The sequence below is a fragment of the Raphanus sativus genome, chromosome 6, assembly GCF_000801105.2.
Source record: "Raphanus sativus cultivar WK10039 chromosome 6, ASM80110v3, whole genome shotgun sequence".
In the NCBI taxonomy this organism is placed as follows: domain Eukaryota; kingdom Viridiplantae; phylum Streptophyta; class Magnoliopsida; order Brassicales; family Brassicaceae; genus Raphanus; species Raphanus sativus.
The window spans coordinates 43,195,020-43,213,564 of NC_079516.1; the positions used below are offsets into that span (position 1 = coordinate 43,195,020).

Genomic DNA, 18,545 nt, shown 5'->3' on the forward strand with positions numbered 1-18,545 from the left:
CGTCATTCTTATATATTGTAAAATTCGCCATGTTACCAACTAACCTTTATGTTTATTATACTTGTGTCATTATGTTGATATACCAGGGGCAGATGTATGTACATCGGTACGGGGTCACGTGCCCCCTACTGATTTTTATTTTTCTTTAGTAATTCGAGTTAAATCATCCAATATCATATGTTTAGAGAAGAAAACTATAAAAGTGCCCCCATCAATTTTTTTTTGTTGTTGTTTCTAACATGGTGCCCCCAATTAAAAACATTTCTGGATCCGCCACTGGATCATCAATAATCTAATATTACAAAGTGACATATGATAAATCGAAAGAATCAACTTGAACCTTAACATATTACTAGATTTTGACCCGCGCTTTAAAAACGCGGGATTTGTACTTAGAAAAATAGATATACTAATTTGTTAAATGTATGGTTATGTGTTCTAAAATATTTTTAAAAATAGACATAGGCTTGGATATATAATTTGACAGTATTTGTATTTGAGAGCATATAGAATTAATTTAGAAAAATATCAAAAAGATTGTATCTCTAAATCTATGTTCACTGATCTATGGATAGCTACCAATGTAATAGGTAAACAATAGTAATATTACTCTTTAAGTAGTCTTGAACAAAAAAAATGAGACGTAACTATGAAAACTTTTTTTTCGGAAGGTTGAAGGTATTTGGATTATTGGTAGAAAAATAATAAGTTAGGGTTTACATGGACCAATGTCTGTTAAAAAAAATCAATTATACATCTGTTATTATTACATACATTCTACTAAATTTTATAGATTCCAGTTTTTTAATATTTTATTTGAAATATGAGTTGGCCTAATTTTTTTTTAACGTCTGATTAATTATGCTAAAAAATATTACATAGACGATTTCTACGGCCGACAATTCTACCACAACGTTATTGTTTAAACGCGGATATATTTTGTTGATTATTTATATAAATTTTGATTAGTTAACCCGTGAAACATTTAAGATTGGTTTATGTGTTGGCAGATTTGCCTGTATTCATGGTGTTTAATGTTATACTTATCTCGCGTTCTATATTATTGTTTTCTTCCACTTTAGATGGTTAAATGTGTGATTTTAGTATTAACGCCCGCCTATATATTGCATGCATATTCCGTTTTTCCCTTCCCGAATCATTATCATTAAATCGTGCATATATTTTGTACTTTGAAAACATTACATTCTAACATACGACTAAAGTTACCAAGTTGTATAAAATTATTTTTCTTTTTACCGATGCAAACCAATATTGGAGTTCTTTGACCTGCTTCATGCACATTATAAGGTTTGACATCTCAGAAAATTTAGGTTCATGAAAGTGGACATTTTTTCTTGCATTTGTAATTTTTCTTGCACAAATTTGGTAGTGAAAATTGTAGAGGATGTAACATTCATTTATAAATAAAGTTTTCCTATAACCCATGATAGTCTTACCTTATCTGAATCGAGTTGTTATCATACTTAAAATTTTTCCTTCTAAAATAAACGTAAATATTAAATAACTAATGAAGACATAATATCTATTATGGAATAAAATCCCGTGTATATCTCGTTTAAGTTAGATATATTCATCCTTGACTTAAATATGAACCAATTTGAATAATTACGGATTTAATTCCTTTTTAAAAAATAGATTGCTAGTTTTTGATTGGTTAATTCTATAGTTGTTATATTAATTAATTTTGTTTGAAAAGAGAATGGTATGGTTTGTAAATAACTCCAATATTTAAGGGCAGAATCTTATGAAGGATTCTGTTTTAATAGTATAAACTAGATTTTAACATGCGCTTTTAAAGTGCGGGATATTTTACATTGTGAATACTCAATATAAAATTTGTTAATTGTTTTGTAAGAGATGCTAAAATAAGAAAATCCATTCTATTTAAAAGTTTTTCATTTAGACCTTGAACCGTTAAGACCACTTAACTTTTTGGATTTAATAAGGTTGTCTATTTATACAATGATAACTATATTGGTTTTTTTAGATTTGTTTATACTTTAAAAAAAAACTCTAAAATTATTTTTTTAAAAATTTGAAATTACATTTAAACTGTATTTTTCTAAAATGTTTATATTTATATTGAAAAAATGAAAAACAATTTGCAAAAGAAAAAGAAAAAATTCATGATAGGTGCCATTATTATTTTGAAATATTTTATTTTTGACATAATGATCTAGACTGGGGTTGATATAGATTTTATGGTAATTATAGAATAAGCATTCAATGGCTATATAAGAAAAAAATATTTGTATAATAAGTAATGATCTTTACAAAATCATAGGATTATAATTATGAGAACAAAAATCTCCATAAATATTCTGTAATAAATTAATAAAATAACTGCTCAAGAAATTTCTGATTATACGGAACACAATTTTGATTTTATTGTTAAAATATTTGAATTCATGGAGAAAAAAATAAATTTAGATAGATTATAATTATTTAGTTGAAGGTATCAGCGATTTTTTTCTCTATTTTAGGTGACGTAACCAATTTATATATCTATCTAAATCTCAAATTGACTGAAGAACCGAAAAAATTTAGTTTTTAATTTTTGGGGAAACACAGATAATTTGTTGGATATTTAAAAAACCAAAATTCATACTATTCAAAATTTTGAACAATAAGACACTACAATTGATTTTTAACTCAATCACAGGTTTACTAAAAAAATATGCTGTGTATTTCATGTTTGCATGGAAATATAACAACGAACCTAGAGATGACAAAAATAAAATAAAAAAATAACAACGAACCTGGTTGGATTTACTACCTAGATTTTTGGAAGTTGGGCATTATCTATCCTAAAAAAATGTATTTAAAATTCTTATGCGACTTATATTATTTAAATCTCAATCTAATTCATATCAACCTTTATGTCTCATATAGCTAACAAACTATTAACATTTCGATAATAAATCAAACATAAGTTTATTTGTCAAATTTTAGTAAATTGTTGTAGTATATTATGGTACACGTTATAGTAAATTGTTGTAATAAAAAAAGCCTGAAACAATCTATTTGTGTAGCAATATATTTAAATCTCAATCTAGTTCATATCAACCTTTATGTCTTATATTGTTAATAATTATTGATATTGATGGAAATGTTTTGTTTTGGGGATAATTAACAAAAACTGGCTCTGGGGTTTGTGTACTGGGTTTTGATTTTTCGTTTAGTGTTTAGACAAATATATGTTTTTTTTTCTCTTCCAGATGTTACAGGTGATACATGTAGTTTCAAAAGTATTAGACAGGCATTACTTTGTTATACATAAGTCACGTAATAGCATCATACATTAATCATGTTGCGGGTTTATAAGAGAGCTTCAATTATTTTGACATGTTTCTGTGTGCATAATGATGTATTGACTTAGATGTGAAATACATATGTTTGGATGATATATACATAAAGTATTCGTGTATAATATAAATGTTAGAAATCTTTTAAATATAATAGCTGATTTGTATTTTAGAAGTAAGATATATAATAAGGAAACCTTGTCGTAGATATAGGAAATTTAGTTGAATATGTAGTTGAGAAAAATAATTAAAAATGTTCCAAAAAATGTAATGATATTCTAATGTAATTATCTCCAAAAACTAATGGCAGAATCCTACGAGGGATTCTACTTTAATAGTATATATATACTTATACAAGCGATTTTGAAAATTCGTCCATAGTAATTTTAAGTTATATTTTACTAGTATTTACAAAGGGGTACAATAGTCGTAAACCTTCTTAAATCATTTGATCAGTGTCTACGGATATTGTTCATATGTTTTTCTTTGGATTTGTAGCCATAAACCCCAAATCGTTGGAAAATCATCGAGAATTTATCAAAAACTCGTCAAAGATTACCAACGACTCTGGATTTATGATCTTGCTAACTGAAATTAATATTTCCAACAAATTCTAGACGAAATATGCATTCCATTGGGAAACACCAAATTTACCAGAAAAGGAAGCATCAATCTTTTCATAAACTGTCCAAACTAAAACAAATTGATGGATTTCCAATGGGTTAGCTCCATCAGAATTTTTTTAATATAAGTAGATAGAGACAACACTGTATTTTGACATAAGCTCTAGTTAGAAAAAGTGTGTGAGCATAAGAAAGTAATCAATACTTTATTAATATGTATAATAAAGTTTTAATCTTTAGATTTCTCTAATTTAGATTGTAGGAACCGTGAATGAAAAAATACCATCTAAAAACAAACCTTAATGTTACATATATTTTTTTTCCTTCTAAAAATGTTACATATATATAAATCATACATGTGTTCAATATATACATATATATCATACTCTTTGCTCATTAAAACTAGAAACCTTCTTTAATACTGCTCTTCTTCCATAGACATGGAGTCATTTAAAAAAATCATGATAAAATGTGAGACCATCTTCCCAACTAACATGTTTATTGTAAATTTGTTTCATATTTTTTTATTACACTTGTGTCATCTACTATATATGACATCTATTGTATGTGTCATCATCCTTATATATGATAAAATCACCATCTTACCAACTAACATTTTTTTTATACTTGTGTACTTATATTGATATATGATGAAAAACCAGCATGTTCCCATTAAAATTTTTATATCATCATGTCCACATGAAAACCTTATTTTATGTATTCATCAAATGATTGTTAAATACTAGTTTCCCCCTGAATTCAAAGTTTGAATCATATTTGTCTCTGAATTGGAAGTTTGAAATCTATTTACATCCAGACCATGATTAAGTTCGGTATACTATGTACCAGTACATATCTAACCATTATACACCAATCAAAACCTAAATTAAACTAAGAAAATGTTCAATTAAAGTAACTAATTTCACACCCATCCGAAATAAAATCCAAAACTCGAAAATCAAGGGTCAAAATCCCGAAATCATCAAAATTCGAGAAGAACCAGATTGCTTTATCCTAGTACTTTTAATGATTTGGGGATTTGACCCTTTTATTTTTGAGTTTTGTTTTTATTTTGGTTGGGTGTGAGATTAATTATTTTAATAGCTATTTTCTTGGTTTAATTTGGATTTTCATTTGCTGTCTAATGGTTAGGCATGTATTGGTACATAATAAACTGAAATTAATCATGGTTAAGGTGTGAATAAATCTCAAACTTTTATTTCAGGGGAAAATATGATATGAACTTTGAATTCATGGAAACTGGTATTTAACATTATTTGATGGATATATAGAATAAAGCCTTAAATTCATATGTATGTGATGCTATATGATAGTTGAGAGAGATGAAATAAATCGCTAACTATGTTTTGTTTATTATACTTGTGTCATCGTGCATATATAATTTTATCTGTTGTATTAAAAAAAGACTTGACAAGTATTGGCACATCTTCATATTCATTATATATTTCATTTACTCTATAAGTTTTACTCCAAGTTAATCCACTTTAATTACTCTCATTTACTCTAGTGTTTGTCAATCACACTCTTAAGTTTTTGAGAATGAATTCTGTTCATATTTCTATCTTTCTTCTGGGATGTCACTAAATTACTTTATGCAGATAAGACTGTCCGAAGATAACACATAAATATATCTAAAATGAATATATGTTTTGCTATGTAGAAACAATCATTCGTCGAAAAGATATCGAGCAATTATTCATAATTAAATTTAGTTTAAGATAGATTTTAGTGGAATTTTTGAAACAATTTATTTTTATATATTTTACTTTTATTTGATTTTATTAAGTCAATTTATTTACCTTAAATATCTATATTTAATACTTAATTTCACATACATCATATATTTGGGCATTTTTAAATTAGTATTTGTACAACTATTTTGGTGTATGATATAAGATGGAGATAAACAGAATTCTCAATTGATTTGTGATCTATCAGATAAAATCGAGTTAGAGAAAATGTTAAACAACCATAGCGTGCACATTCTGCTCATGATCATCTTGTCTACAATTTTTTGTCAGCATCTTATCTACAGTTTAATCTATTACAATGTTACATTATCCTAAGAATGTGCCCACGGGTATTTCCTGATCTATGAAATCATTGCAAAACATAAATGTGAAAGAAAGTGTTGTAATATTTTTGTACATTCGTAGGCACAATGCCACTCAGAGAATCGTTATGAAAATATTTGGACACTCGCAAAAAAAACATATTCAAAAATTTCATGAAATTCTTAATGTCATTGAGTTTATGGTAATGTATATGTTTAAGCCACATCCAATTAATCTTATTAAACTAAATCAAAATTGTAGTTAGATAAATTTTATGAATCAAATTTCAAGAGATGTATCAGTACAATGGATGAAAAACATGTTCATGTTATGGTCTAAGGACGAGCCCAACAATGAAACTGGAATAGAAAAATCAATACAACAGGAATATAATGAGAATATGCAATTATACAAGTTCTTTACAAAGATATATGTTGATGAGCATGAGTATACATATGATGAAAAGACTATGGCATTGACTATCGTAAATGACTTTATTTTCCATATCCAACTATAGGTAACTACTATCTTGTTAATTCAAGATATACTTTACATCATAGATTTCTATGACTATATCGGCAAATTCAGTACCATCATGATCCTTTTCAAAATCAAACACTCCCTTTCTTTTTGAGCAATTACAAAGAAAAGTTTATGCATATTCATTCTTCAATTTGACGTATTACTGGAAAAATACTTTGGAGTGTGGAAAGGAAAAATGAAAGATAATGCAAGATCAAGCAATATATGATGACATTCAAACAACAAGAAAACTTGTACCATCAACAATATATGAAGCAAACTAGGAAAAACTTGCAACCCTCAAACAACCCCTCGAACAACGTTATAACAAAAAAAATAGAAAGGTTTTGAAGAGATATTGAAATGAATTTATGGAATTCTCATTTATAATTTATTATTATTTATATAGTAATTTTTACTAAGATTCTAAAAAAATCTAGATTTTTTGAATAGTTAATAAACTGTTAAGTCCTTTTAATAATATAAATCTTCTAGTAGTATCCTTTCAAAAGCATCTGAATCTCTTCTCCATGGGTAGAAGTTGTAAACCATACCGTGATCAAAGATGTTTTAGTTCTTGAACATTTTCCTTCTTCTTTTTAATGATAAATGTTGTACGGATCATCTTCAGTTTGTTGTAGCTGCTGCTGCAGTGTTAGCTGCATTGGATTGTAAATTTACGAAAGAAGATACCGAGATGAAGCTTGATTCAATCAATTGATGGACTGGAGCTAAAAATGTATGTGTGTGTCAGTGTGTGGTCTTAAATGGATGATTGTTTTGGAGTGAATTTGGAATTAAATTAAAAAAAATTGAAAACTGTCGGTAAATAAATAACCTTATTCAGTAAAGGAAAAAAAATTGCACCAAAAAAAAAAGACAAAATATTTGCTTGTGTCCAAAGGAACTTATGTTCTATAAGAGTGATACTTTTAGCAGTGGCATTACACTTCTATTTTCTTCAAGCCAGCAGCGATCGGCATTCCTAAGAAGCCAACAAATATGCTGAAGAACCACTGGACGAATGTGAGAGGTGTGGTGCTTGCAAATGTCCCCAAGAACTCAATGATTATGATCTGAAAGAAAACAGTTATACCGATAACAACCACAAACACATAGTTGTCGAGTATGCCTTTGAATACATCGATCTCTTCCATTTCCCGCGAGCTTATCTCATTGAAGACCTGAACACATTAAATAACAAAACCCAAGTAATCATCATACCACTTTTGAGTTGTTTTGATTAATATATTTTATGTTTCCTTTACCTGACAGAAGACGAAACAGTTAAAGATAAGTGTGTTCAACACAAGAGTAGAATCAGGACCAACAAGACCAAACAGTGACTTCCCTTTAGCCTGTAGAAGCCAAATGATAACGAACTGATACACAGCTTGTCCTAAGATGTTCCTCCACATTGCGTTTGTAATGAAATTCCCTTTCCTTCCAACGGGCATACGTTTCATCAGCTCGTTGTTAGGTGGCTCTGTAGCTAGAGCAAGAGCTCCAAGTGTGTCCATTATCATGTTTACCCAAAGCAGTTGAACAGCAGTTAGAGGAGCACTTCCTGAGTATAAGATGCATAAACATCGTTAAAAAAGAATTTAACATAACTGAATCAACCAATTTTGTTTTAAACTCACCAGTCAAGCAAGCTGAAGAGAAGTTAACAATGAGGGCAACAACATTGACCGTTAGCTGGAACTGCACAAACTTCTGAATGTTAATGTAAACCGAACGCCCCCATTTGGCCACTGTCACAATAGTACTGAAATTATCGTCGAGAATAATGACATCAGCGCTCTCTTTCGCCACCTAGTTCCATTGCCAAAAAAAAAAAGTTTTAGAAAGAGTTTTGAGACGATTTTTTTAACAATTTTAGACTCACCTCTGTTCCGGCAATGCCCATTGCTAATCCTATGTCAGCCTCATGGAGCGCTGGTGCATCGTTTGTCCCGTCGCCAGTCACGGCAACAACTTCATCAAAAGTGGTCCTTAACTGCTTCACAAGTGTATGTTTGTCCATGGGAGAAGAACGAGCCATCACCTGTTAAGAGAGAGTTCTTATTTCAAGACTTCACTAGATCAAGAAAAAGTCTAAAAATCAAGAAAATGATTCGATGATGACCTGAATCTTGGGAATGAGTTCAAGTAACTCTTCTTGATTCTTCTCTCTGAACACAGGACCTTCAATGGCTATACCATCATCAGTGAGGATTCCACATTCTCTAGCAATAGCTTTCGCAGTGTTGATGTTATCTCCCGTAACCATCCTCACCATAATACCAGCACGGCGACAAAGCTCCACGGACTCTCTGACTCCAGGGCGAACAGGATCTTTGATGCCAACGATTCCTATGCAAGTAAACCCTGAAGCCGGGATGCCATCATCCGCCGAGAACCCGTTTTCGATATCCATGTAAGCGAGGCAAAGAGTGCGAAGAGCTTCGTTTGCAAACTCATTGATCGTAACGTTCAAGTACTTGATGGATTCTTCATCAAGCGGAACAGCTTCACCGCTTGAGTTGATAACATTTTGGCAAGCAGCTAGTACTATCTCAGAAGCTCCTTTGGTGTGAGCGCGAACGCGTCCTCCTTCGGGTAGCTCGATGACCACTCCCATCCTCTTCTTGGTGGAGTTGAATGGCTCAACTTTGATGACTTTGTTGGATTGTCTCTCTTCTTGGAACTTACCTCCGAGAGATAGTCCAAACTCCAATATAGCCGTCTCCGTTGGCGTCCCCAGTATCTCCGTCTTGCCTTGTTTGTTCACAACGACCTCGCCTCCGGTGTTATTAAATATCGACTGTTGGAGTAGTTTCAAAGCAGCCTCGGGGATGTCAGACTGCACACCTGAGCCTTTGGATGCTGCTACATCTTGAACATTCATGCAAATGCAAGACTTCACAACGGTCATGTGATTGGTCGTTAAGGTACCAGTCTTATCACTGCAAATAGTAGTTGCGGACCCCATCGTCTCACAGGCCGCCAAGTGTCGGACGAGTGCTTTATCATTCATCATTTTCTTCATCGCAAACGCGAGGCTAAGAGTCACAGCCAAAGGCAAACCTTCAGGAACCGCAACAACAACAATCGTCACGGCGATGGCGAAGTATTCAAGAAGCTCTAACGCCTCATCTCCCGACCACCTCCAGTGAGTGCTCAACGAAAGCTTCCTCTTAAACATTCCTTGCACCAAAACCGCAAACGTTACGACGGCGAAGAAGAGGCCTATTTTGCCAATGATGGTTGCGACTCCGTTGAGTTTCACTTGCAACGGAGTTTCATCATCACCTCCTTCGCTAAGAGTGGCCATCAGTTTCCCCCACTGTGTTCTCATACCAACCGTTGTAACCAACATCTTGCACGACCCGTCTTGCACTTTGGTTCCGGAGAGAAGGAAAGGGTTCTGAGCATTCACCATGACAGGCTCGCTCTCTCCGGTCAGACTCGATTCATCGATCACAACGGAGAAGCCAGAGAGGAAAAGACCGTCAGCAGGAACCTGATCTCCGATAGCAAGATGAACAATATCACCAGGAAGCAACTCGTATATAGACAGCTTCTGTCTGAACCCGCTCCGCGTAACCTGAACCGTGATCTTCTTCTTTTCTTTGTCTAAATCCCTGAACTGCAAAGACTGTCTGTAGTCGCTAGTTGCTGTGACGAACACAACCAAGAGGATACTAGCGACAATGCCGAGACCATCGTGCGACCCTTGAGGCCATCCTTCGGTTGCGATTCCAACTATCAAGGAGAAGAAAGCGCAGACACCTAGAATCATGAGCGTCATGTCGTGAAGGGCTTCCCAGACGAATATCCAGAAACTCTTCAGCTCGCTTTCTGCGAACTTGTTGATTCCGAATAGCTCTTGCCTTTGGATGAGCTGATCAGGTTCACCTGAGAGGCCAGCGTTGGGGCATGCCTTGAGCTTCCCCGAAAGCCCATCGACTCCACCGTGAAACTTGAGCTTCTTCACATCATGACTTTCCACTATTGATCCTAACTCATCTGCACAAATGTCATAGCCTGCAGCTTTAACATCTTCAGGCACGGTGTAGTCACTTGGAGATACTCCTGAAAAGATTCCGTTTTCAAAATTAGTATGAATTAAAGAAAATAAAATTTTACACAAATGCAAAAAAAAAAGTACACATTCTGATAAATTATTCACCCGAGATAAATTGGAATGCGGCTTTTGAGACGAGAACTGCGATCTTCAGTTTCTCCTGGATTATGAAAATTGCAAATATATAAATGAGGAGGCAAAATTTAAAAGTTCCAGAAACCTATAGATCCAAAACTAAACCAATGTCACGTTAGATGTTATACAAGTCGTAGTATGATTGTAAAATGTAACAAAATAGACTAAACATATTGAAATCAAAATCTTAAGCCAAATGGACTTTATAAAAAAATGAATTTGTGAAAATAAATGAAATGTTCAAGAAATTTACATACCTTGTGCATCAAGTTTATTCTTATATATATATATAACAATTACAATATTAGTTCAATAAATTACAATGTTTCATGGTTTTCTACCACATTTGGCCTAAATATTATTCATGTTTGTCACTTGAATCATATTATATTGAATAGTGTGAATTATTTCACCATATACTTTTTTAAAGAAGTTTTGTTAATGTTTTATGATTGATCTTATAATGGTTCTAAGAATATGTCGTTACAGAAACTCCGTTTGTAAAATCAAAACACATAAAAGAAAGAGATAAAAGAAGACGCACCTGATTGGTCTTGCGCATGGCGGCAGCTTCGTAACGCTTGGAGAGGTTTGCGGTGAATCGAAATCGACGTTTTGGATTCTTTACGACGCCACAGAGGTTCCGCCATTTCTCGAGCACTTCCTCCGACGAATGTTTGGCCTTAACGTCAAAATTCTGGTTCAAGTAACTCTCCATATTTACTCTTGTGAATCACAGCTTCAAAGCTTTCTTATGTAAAACTATCTCAACTTTTTCTATTCTCTTTTATTTTAACTTTTTTTTTTGTTTGTGGAGGAAGAAGAGAAGAAGCAGAATAATCGCAAACTTTAAAGGAGAAGGGGAGATGAAAGCGAGTTTTAAGATCTGAGCTTTTTTAAGCTTTGAGAAATTGACCGAGTCCTCGGTTTAAGCTGAGTCGAGTAGCTTAAATTAAATAGTTTCGTGAGATTCAATAATGCCAATCAAAAGCCAATCATCCGGTTATTATTAAGGGCAGTAACCAATAAGTATGATGTGTATTGTTTATGCAAGTTGGAATTATATGCTTTCATACATTCATGCAGGGGTATGCATGAAGAGCAGGGACATTCTAAGAGCAACATTAACGGTACTAATTATTTGTCCTTAGAGTAGTTTAATGTTATTTTTGGTGTGGGACAAATATCAAGGACATTTTGAAAATATTTGATTATTGGTAGGACTTTGTAAAGTCTTTAGAAAATTAAATTTATTATTTTAATTAAAAAAATAGAAAACGTAGAGAAAAACATGAGAAATTACAAAGTTGAAAATAAAGAAAAAAATACAAGATAAAAATAGCAAACATTATATTGAATTCAAATAAAGTTAATCATTGTTGTGATTCGGTAGATCTCCAAACTTAGCCCATATATGTTCAACCAAATCTTCTTTTAATTGATAATGGCCTGGAGTATCTCGAACTTCTGCTCGACGACCTAGTGTAGTACGGAGGTTTGTAGTCCGTTTGACTACAAAAGTGGGATCGACATCTTCTTGTTGTTGAAATTCTGAAGCGTGAAGGTAAGAACCTCGTTCATCTTCAACAATCATATTATGAAGTATGATACATGCTTTCATAATATTTCCTATTTTGTTTTTATCCCATAATTTAGATGGATTTCTAACAATCGGAAATCTAGCTTGGAGGACTCCGAAGGCACGCTCAACATCCTTTCGCACGCATTCTTGCGTTGTGGCAAATAAAGACTGTTTTTGTCCTTGTGGGAGTCGGATAGATTGAATAAAAGTAGCCCATTTCGGATAAATACCATCGGCAAGATAGTAAGCCAAACCGTATTCCCTTCCGTTGACATGGAAATTGACTTCGGGAGCGTTTCCGTTAATTATTTCATCAAAAACAGGTGATCGATCAAGAATATTAAGATCGTTCAAAGTACCTGGAGCTCCAAAAAATGCGTGCCATATCCAGAGGTCTTGAGAAGCTACCGCCTCCAACACAATTGTTGGTTTTTCGTGTCCTCGTGAATACATTCCTTTCCAAGCGGCCGGACAATTCTTCCACTCCCAATGCATACAGTCGATGCTTCCAATCATACCTGGAAAACCACGTTGTTCTCCAATATATAGTAATTTTCCAGATCCTCGGGCGTAGGATCTCTTAGGTATTGACCCCCAAACAAGTGGATAATTCCGGCGGTGAATTGGAACAAACAATTTCTTGCAGTTGTTTCAGCTAGTCTGACATATTCGTCAACGATGTCAGCCCCAACACCATACGCCATTTGACGAATAGCTGCGGTACACTTTTGAAGGGGAGATAGGCTAGACCGTCCTGCAGCATCTTGTGTTTGTTGAAAGAACTCAAATTCTTGGGAGAGACTATGAACTATTCGCAAGAACAATGTCTGGTTCATTCGAAACCGCCTCCGGAACATGTGGTGCGGGTAAGTGGGAGTCTCGTTAAAATAATCATTCCAAAGATTATTGTGACCTTCTTCTCGGTTTCTCTCAATAAATATACATTTTTTTCGCTCTTTCGGTTCTGGAATGATATCTGGAAATTCTAAGAAATCTTCAAACATAGAATCAAAAATTGATTCATCATCTTTGTGGTGGTAATGATAATTGGAAGAATTGGAAGAAGATGCCATAAATTAAAGAAAAAAAATGTTTTTTTTCTTAGAGTTGAGAACTTGTTTTTAATCTGAGAAGTAGAGAAGTTGTGCATTTTACGAGAATATGTTTCTCATATTTATAGGCTCAAGGAGTAGTATATTGTTTGTCTTGTGACCCTTTTGCTTATTACATCTTGTGATTTTATTTTCTTTGTCTTCTGACCTTTTCCTTACACTTGAGTCACGAGATGGTTGAAGACAAATAATAGACTGGATGTCATAAAACATTATCACTTCTCGTGACCATTACAAGATGTCATAAAACATTATCACATTAGATGTCATAAAACATTACAAGAGTCATTAAAACATTACACATTAGATGTCATAATACATAGAGTTTTGCATAATACAAGAGTCATTGCAACATAAAACAGAGAGTTTGATTTGTTCTTAGAAAACATTACACATTACTTTAAGATGAGGACGCGACCTATGAAAATCACCACCATCACCATAACAGCAACAATAAAATCAAAGCTAGAGTTTGATTTGTTCTTAGCCAACTCACCCACCATGCTCTCCAGTCTAAGAAGCTTCTGATCAGTGTCAAAGTCACTCAACAAGGTGAGAGAATCAACCTTCTCGGCTAACTGCAGTGTCTGTCTGTCCCTCGCTCGCATCTCTTCCATTACAGCCTCGTCCCACCACTTCCAAACGTGACACTCGCCATCATCAACATTGTCGCATGTGTAGTATCTGCGTCCAGGGTCGGTTCTACTGTAAGACGTAGCTATCTGAGGTTGACTCCCACAATAGCAAGTCTGCGGGAAACCGAATTCTACTTCAGGCTGGGGAGGGTACACTTGCTGACGGTTCTCGTTCTCTAACTGGGCTTGGTCTTGCTGAATCAGAGATTCTATTTCGTTGTAGTCACTGTCCGAGCCATCCCCACCATCCCCACCAAATGTAGCAGATTGGGAAGGTTGGCTATAGCTATAACGCCCCATGTGTAATAAAACCTGTATTTATAAAGAAGTAGGTTAGATTAAAAACTAGCAAGTAAACTTTAAAAACGACCAAGTAAAACTTATGATTATTTAAAAACCATTACAACTTATGATTAATTAAAAACATACAAACTTATGATTAATTAAAAACAACCAGGAAGCATACAAACCAACCAAACAAACAACTTAAGATAGAGACCGATCACAACTTAAGATAGCATACAAACCAACCAACCAAACAAACAACTTAATATCTAGAAATACTCCGCGAGGAGCTTCTCTTTGGCTACTTCTTCAGCCTCAGTGAGTGTGGTGGTTTTGGATTTGGCAATCAGACTGTCTAAGATGGCAAACTTTGACAGTTTTTCTTTCTTGTCCAAATCTTCCTTCCTCATTTCCCAAACCGCCGTATAGTCAGCAACAGACTTCCCCTTACCCATTGCACTACGTCTTGCTTTTGCAGCCTTTACGCCTTCAGGTCTTGTCTGAGCTTCCTCAACAGCCTTTGCAGCCTTTACACCTTCACTTGTGGTTGAAGTTTCTGAATCTGCCTTCCTCTTTGAACCTCCAGTGGGGTTGAGGTTAAGCCATTTCTGCTCATACCTCAACACGCACCACGCATGTTCAAGTGTGAATTTATACCCCTGATCAGCGAAGTATATGTCGTGGGCCCCCTTCAGAACATCATTCTCATGCTGTCCACTAGTAATTCTGCGCTCCGCAGCAGCATATGCACCACAAAACTTGTTGACAAGATCATTTATTTTGTGCCACCTCTGCTTGTAATTCCGATGCGCGGAAGTGTCACCGCCAGGTCCACCATTCAGAGCTTCGAAGAAACTATCCCCTACTCGTTTCCAGAATGTCCCCGACTTTTGGTAATTGCTGGTAATAGGGTCTTTAGAAGTGTTTAACCAGGCACTGATCAGCATCTCGTCCTCCACTGGGGTCCATTTATGTCTCTTTCCACGCTGCACGGGACTGTCTGTAGGTGGAGTTGGAGCCTCGCTTTGTTGTGAACTGAACAGAGGGATCTGCGAAGATCCAGAATGATAACTCTCATAAGGAGAGTTGTCATTAAGAAGACTTCCTTCTTGACTTTGAAGAAGACCCATATAACCAGCAGACTGGCTATACGGTGTCCTTGGATCCATAGAAGAGAGATGGGAAAAGAGGATTAAGCAGAGAGATGACTAAGGGAAAGCAGAGAAGAGAGAAAGAAGATGATGGCTAAGTGATAAAATCGTTTTTAGCACGATGGTTAAATAGCAATAAGAAGGGAGATGAGTGAGTTAAAGCAGAGAACAGAGAAAGAAAAAATTAATTAAGACAATCATAATGACCTATCTACAAAAGTACAACTCAGTTAATACACATTACACAACCATAATAACATGACATATAACTACCAAGAGACATTACTTTACTTCAGCTCAGTTAATACACATTACTTCAAGTCTAAACAAACTAGAGACAAGTCTAAAGAGTTCAAGTCTAAAGAGTTCAAGTTAAAGAGTTCAAGTCTAAAGAGTTCAAGTTCAAGTTAAAGAGTTCAAGTCTAACTACCAACCATTTCGTTCTAGTCTGAATAGAAAGTTTATTACCTCGTGCTCTGGACGAAATGGTTGTCTGTGTTATTGTAGATTATCCTTGCCTCACCAGCTTTGAAACCAGGTTGTTGATGATCCTCGCCTCGCCTCACCTAATAACCTCAGAATCAAAAGAAACACATTTCAGTTTATAAAAACATAACACAACTACTTACAAATAACTAAAAAACAGAAGCAAATCAAAAAACAGAACACGAACTAGCACGAACTAGCAATACATTTCAGATTCAGTTTACAAATCAAAAAACAGAACACGAACTAGCAATACATTTCAGTTTACAAATAACTAAAAAACAGAACACGAACTAGCAAACCAAGCGAAGCAAATCAACGACTAAAAAATGCTATCAGATTCGAGTAAAAAATGCTATCAGATTCGAGTAAAAAATTCTATCAGATTCGAGTCAAAAAGCTATCAGAATCGAGTCAAATAACATATCAGTCTATTAATAAGACAATAACCAAATACATGCAAATCGATTCAAAACAATAACCAAATACATGCAAATCGATTCAACCAGATACGGAGGAGGAACACCTACCCTTTAACCTTCGAATCGCAGAGAAGAGAGAGGAGAACCGCCGAATGAACCGTCGATTGAACCGCCGACTGAACCGTCGAGAGAACCACCGAGAAATCCGTCGAGAGAACCGTCGAGAGAACCACCGAGATATCCACAGTCTAGAGGAGATGCCTCCGGAGGAGATCCGTCGACAGGAGAACCGTCAGAGACGAGATGAGCCGTTCACCCGAAATCGCCTTTTCAATCGCAAAGCTTGAGAACGAAACAGACGAAGAACTGAAAATGTCGATCCATTTTCTCGACTCCCCTCACGAAAACTCATCGGCCCACTCCGGAGACGACACGTAGCTGGGAAGGACGCGCTCAAATGTATCTACGCTAACGACGTCCCACTAATTTTTCTATTTATTTCATTTATTTTTAATCACGTTTATGCTAAGGACAATCACTGCATACACCGTTAATCATGGTCTAATGCGCTATGTTACTGTTATTAAAAATTTCAATACTTCGTGTAGGAGTATGCATGAAGAGCAGGGAGCTTTGCTAAGTGGCAGCTAAAAATGTAAAATATACAACGACCGTGTCAATCTTTTTCGTATACGAGGCCATTCTCATTTCTCGATCAATATACCACCATTAAAATTAATAAAATTAAATAAAAATATATAAAAATACTAGAGGCTATTTTCTCTATGATAAAAAACTCTATAATAGAAATAAAATTTGTTCAAAAGTATTTATTTAAAATAAAAACCTCTAAATATAGAAGAATGTTATTCTTCTTTTACAATAAGAGGAAAATATACCAATTTATATTTTAATTTAAAATAGAGTAAAATTGGAGTAACTTTAGTTATAAATGCTATTATAAAGTCAAATTGTAGATGTGGACTAGAGATGCTCTCAGAGCAGATTTATTGGTGAAGAAGCATATAAGGGTTCTCATCTTGTTTTACATTGTTATTTAGTACATTTTTAGTAAATAATTAAAAATCTCATAATATAAATTAAACAGAAAAATACTGTGATTGTAAAGTATATATTTAAAAGATTTCAAATTGATGCATTAAATCTCTCAAACGTTAAATACCGAATTTGTTGGGTTATTTATTTAAGGATAATTTAATCTCTTATTTAGGTCTTTATATTTTTTTAGGGCAACTACAGTTTGATATTTTGGTATTTTAGTCTGATTTCCATCTCCAATTACAAAACTAAACTTCACAAGAAATATTATATATTATTCCTATATTTTAATAGTATAATAATTTGTAATGGTTGATTGATATTTATTATATTTAAATTTAAGTTTATTTGTTAAAATATTATAATTAAGTATATTCAATTTTATTTAGATTTATATAAATATTTTTAATTAATTTATATTTATGACCTTTGTTTAATTAATTTATATATTTAATTTAATTTTAAGTAAAAATTGATGAATAATATTAGTTTAAATATATTATTAAATGAAATATAATGAATTGTTTTTAGTGTTTGGACATCGGTGTAATGAATAGTATATTACATCCAATTTGGCATAACATTACTCATAAAACACCAAACTTGATGTGATTGTGTAATTTTGAAGCTCTATTAAAAATGAAATTACATGAAATTTAGTATTTAGAAGTCTATTATAATTGGCCTTAGAAATTCATTATAAACTCTCTCTCTCTCCGTTATTTCATTTTTATTTAAGTTTTAAAAAAAAAAAAATACTTCGTATAATACCTGTTATATTGAAATTTATCAAAGCTTTGGTTTAGTTTTGTTATGTTTGGTTTTTAGTTTATCCAAATTGTAATCGAACTTAAATGCAACTAGATTTTGACCCGCGCTTTCAAAGCGCGGATTTATTTTCTTTTAACTTTTTTAAATTGACAAATATTTAGTAAATATCATATTTTCATATATTTGTTTTTTATAAAAAACTTAAACTTTTTATCTTTCTTTATCGTGTTTCATTTTAAATGAGATAGACCTGAGCACAATATCAGGACCCGAATAACCAACCCAAAAACGA

The 18,545-nt window shown here is 33.6% G+C and overlaps 3 protein-coding genes across 3 annotated transcripts; all 3 read right to left on the bottom strand.

Annotated features, from left to right (window-relative positions):
- Positions 1–7,372: 7,372 nt before the first annotated feature.
- Positions 7,373–11,586, bottom strand: LOC108811775 (putative calcium-transporting ATPase 7, plasma membrane-type). The gene is made up of 7 exons (XM_018583865.2): positions 11,295–11,586; positions 10,721–10,775; positions 8,675–10,623; positions 8,435–8,593; positions 8,190–8,361; positions 7,815–8,113; positions 7,373–7,730 (listed from the first exon to the last, which is right to left on the bottom strand). Exons 1-7 carry the CDS (start codon positions 11,466–11,468, stop codon positions 7,491–7,493), a joined length of 3,048 nt encoding a protein of 1,015 aa, XP_018439367.2. The 5' UTR covers positions 11,469–11,586; the 3' UTR covers positions 7,373–7,490.
- Positions 11,587–12,262: 676 nt separating this feature from the next.
- LOC130495844 (uncharacterized) lies at positions 12,263–13,036 on the bottom strand. Its single transcript, XM_056987383.1, has 3 exons — positions 12,967–13,036; positions 12,420–12,850; positions 12,263–12,331 (listed from the first exon to the last, which is right to left on the bottom strand). The coding sequence occupies exons 1-3, from the start codon at positions 13,034–13,036 to the stop codon at positions 12,263–12,265; spliced, it is 570 nt and encodes a 189-aa protein (XP_056843363.1).
- A 1,597-nt stretch (positions 13,037–14,633) lies between these two features.
- On the bottom strand, positions 14,634–15,533 carry LOC108848777 (glutathione S-transferase T3-like). Its single transcript, XM_018622216.2, has one exon. The coding sequence runs from the start codon at positions 15,531–15,533 to the stop codon at positions 14,634–14,636; it is 900 nt and encodes a 299-aa protein (XP_018477718.2).
- Between the last annotated feature and the right edge of the window lie 3,012 nt (positions 15,534–18,545).

Excerpts from the sequence above, each read along its gene's own strand:
- LOC130495844 (XM_056987383.1), bottom strand. The coding sequence starts at position 13,036 with ATGGCGTATGGTGTTGGGGCTGACATCGTTGACGAATATGTCAGACTA. Across the intron at positions 12,851-12,966 it reads TGAAACAACTGCAAGAAATT|GTATGATTGGAAGCATCGAC; the intron begins GTTTGTTCCAAT and ends GTGGTTTTCCAG. Across the intron at positions 12,332-12,419 it reads TCCAAGCTAGATTTCCGATT|ATGAACGAGGTTCTTACCTT; the intron begins GTTAGAAATCCA and ends TGATTGTTGAAG.
- LOC108848777 (XM_018622216.2), bottom strand. The coding sequence starts at position 15,533 with ATGGATCCAAGGACACCGTATAGCCAGTCTGCTGGTTATATGGGTCTT.
- LOC108811775 (XM_018583865.2), bottom strand. The coding sequence starts at position 11,468 with ATGGAGAGTTACTTGAACCAGAATTTTGACGTTAAGGCCAAACATTCG. Across the intron at positions 10,624-10,720 it reads CGCATTCCAATTTATCTCGG|GAGTATCTCCAAGTGACTAC; the intron begins GTGAATAATTTA and ends GAATCTTTTCAG. Across the intron at positions 8,594-8,674 it reads AACTCATTCCCAAGATTCAG|GTGATGGCTCGTTCTTCTCC; the intron begins GTCATCATCGAA and ends CTCTCTTAACAG.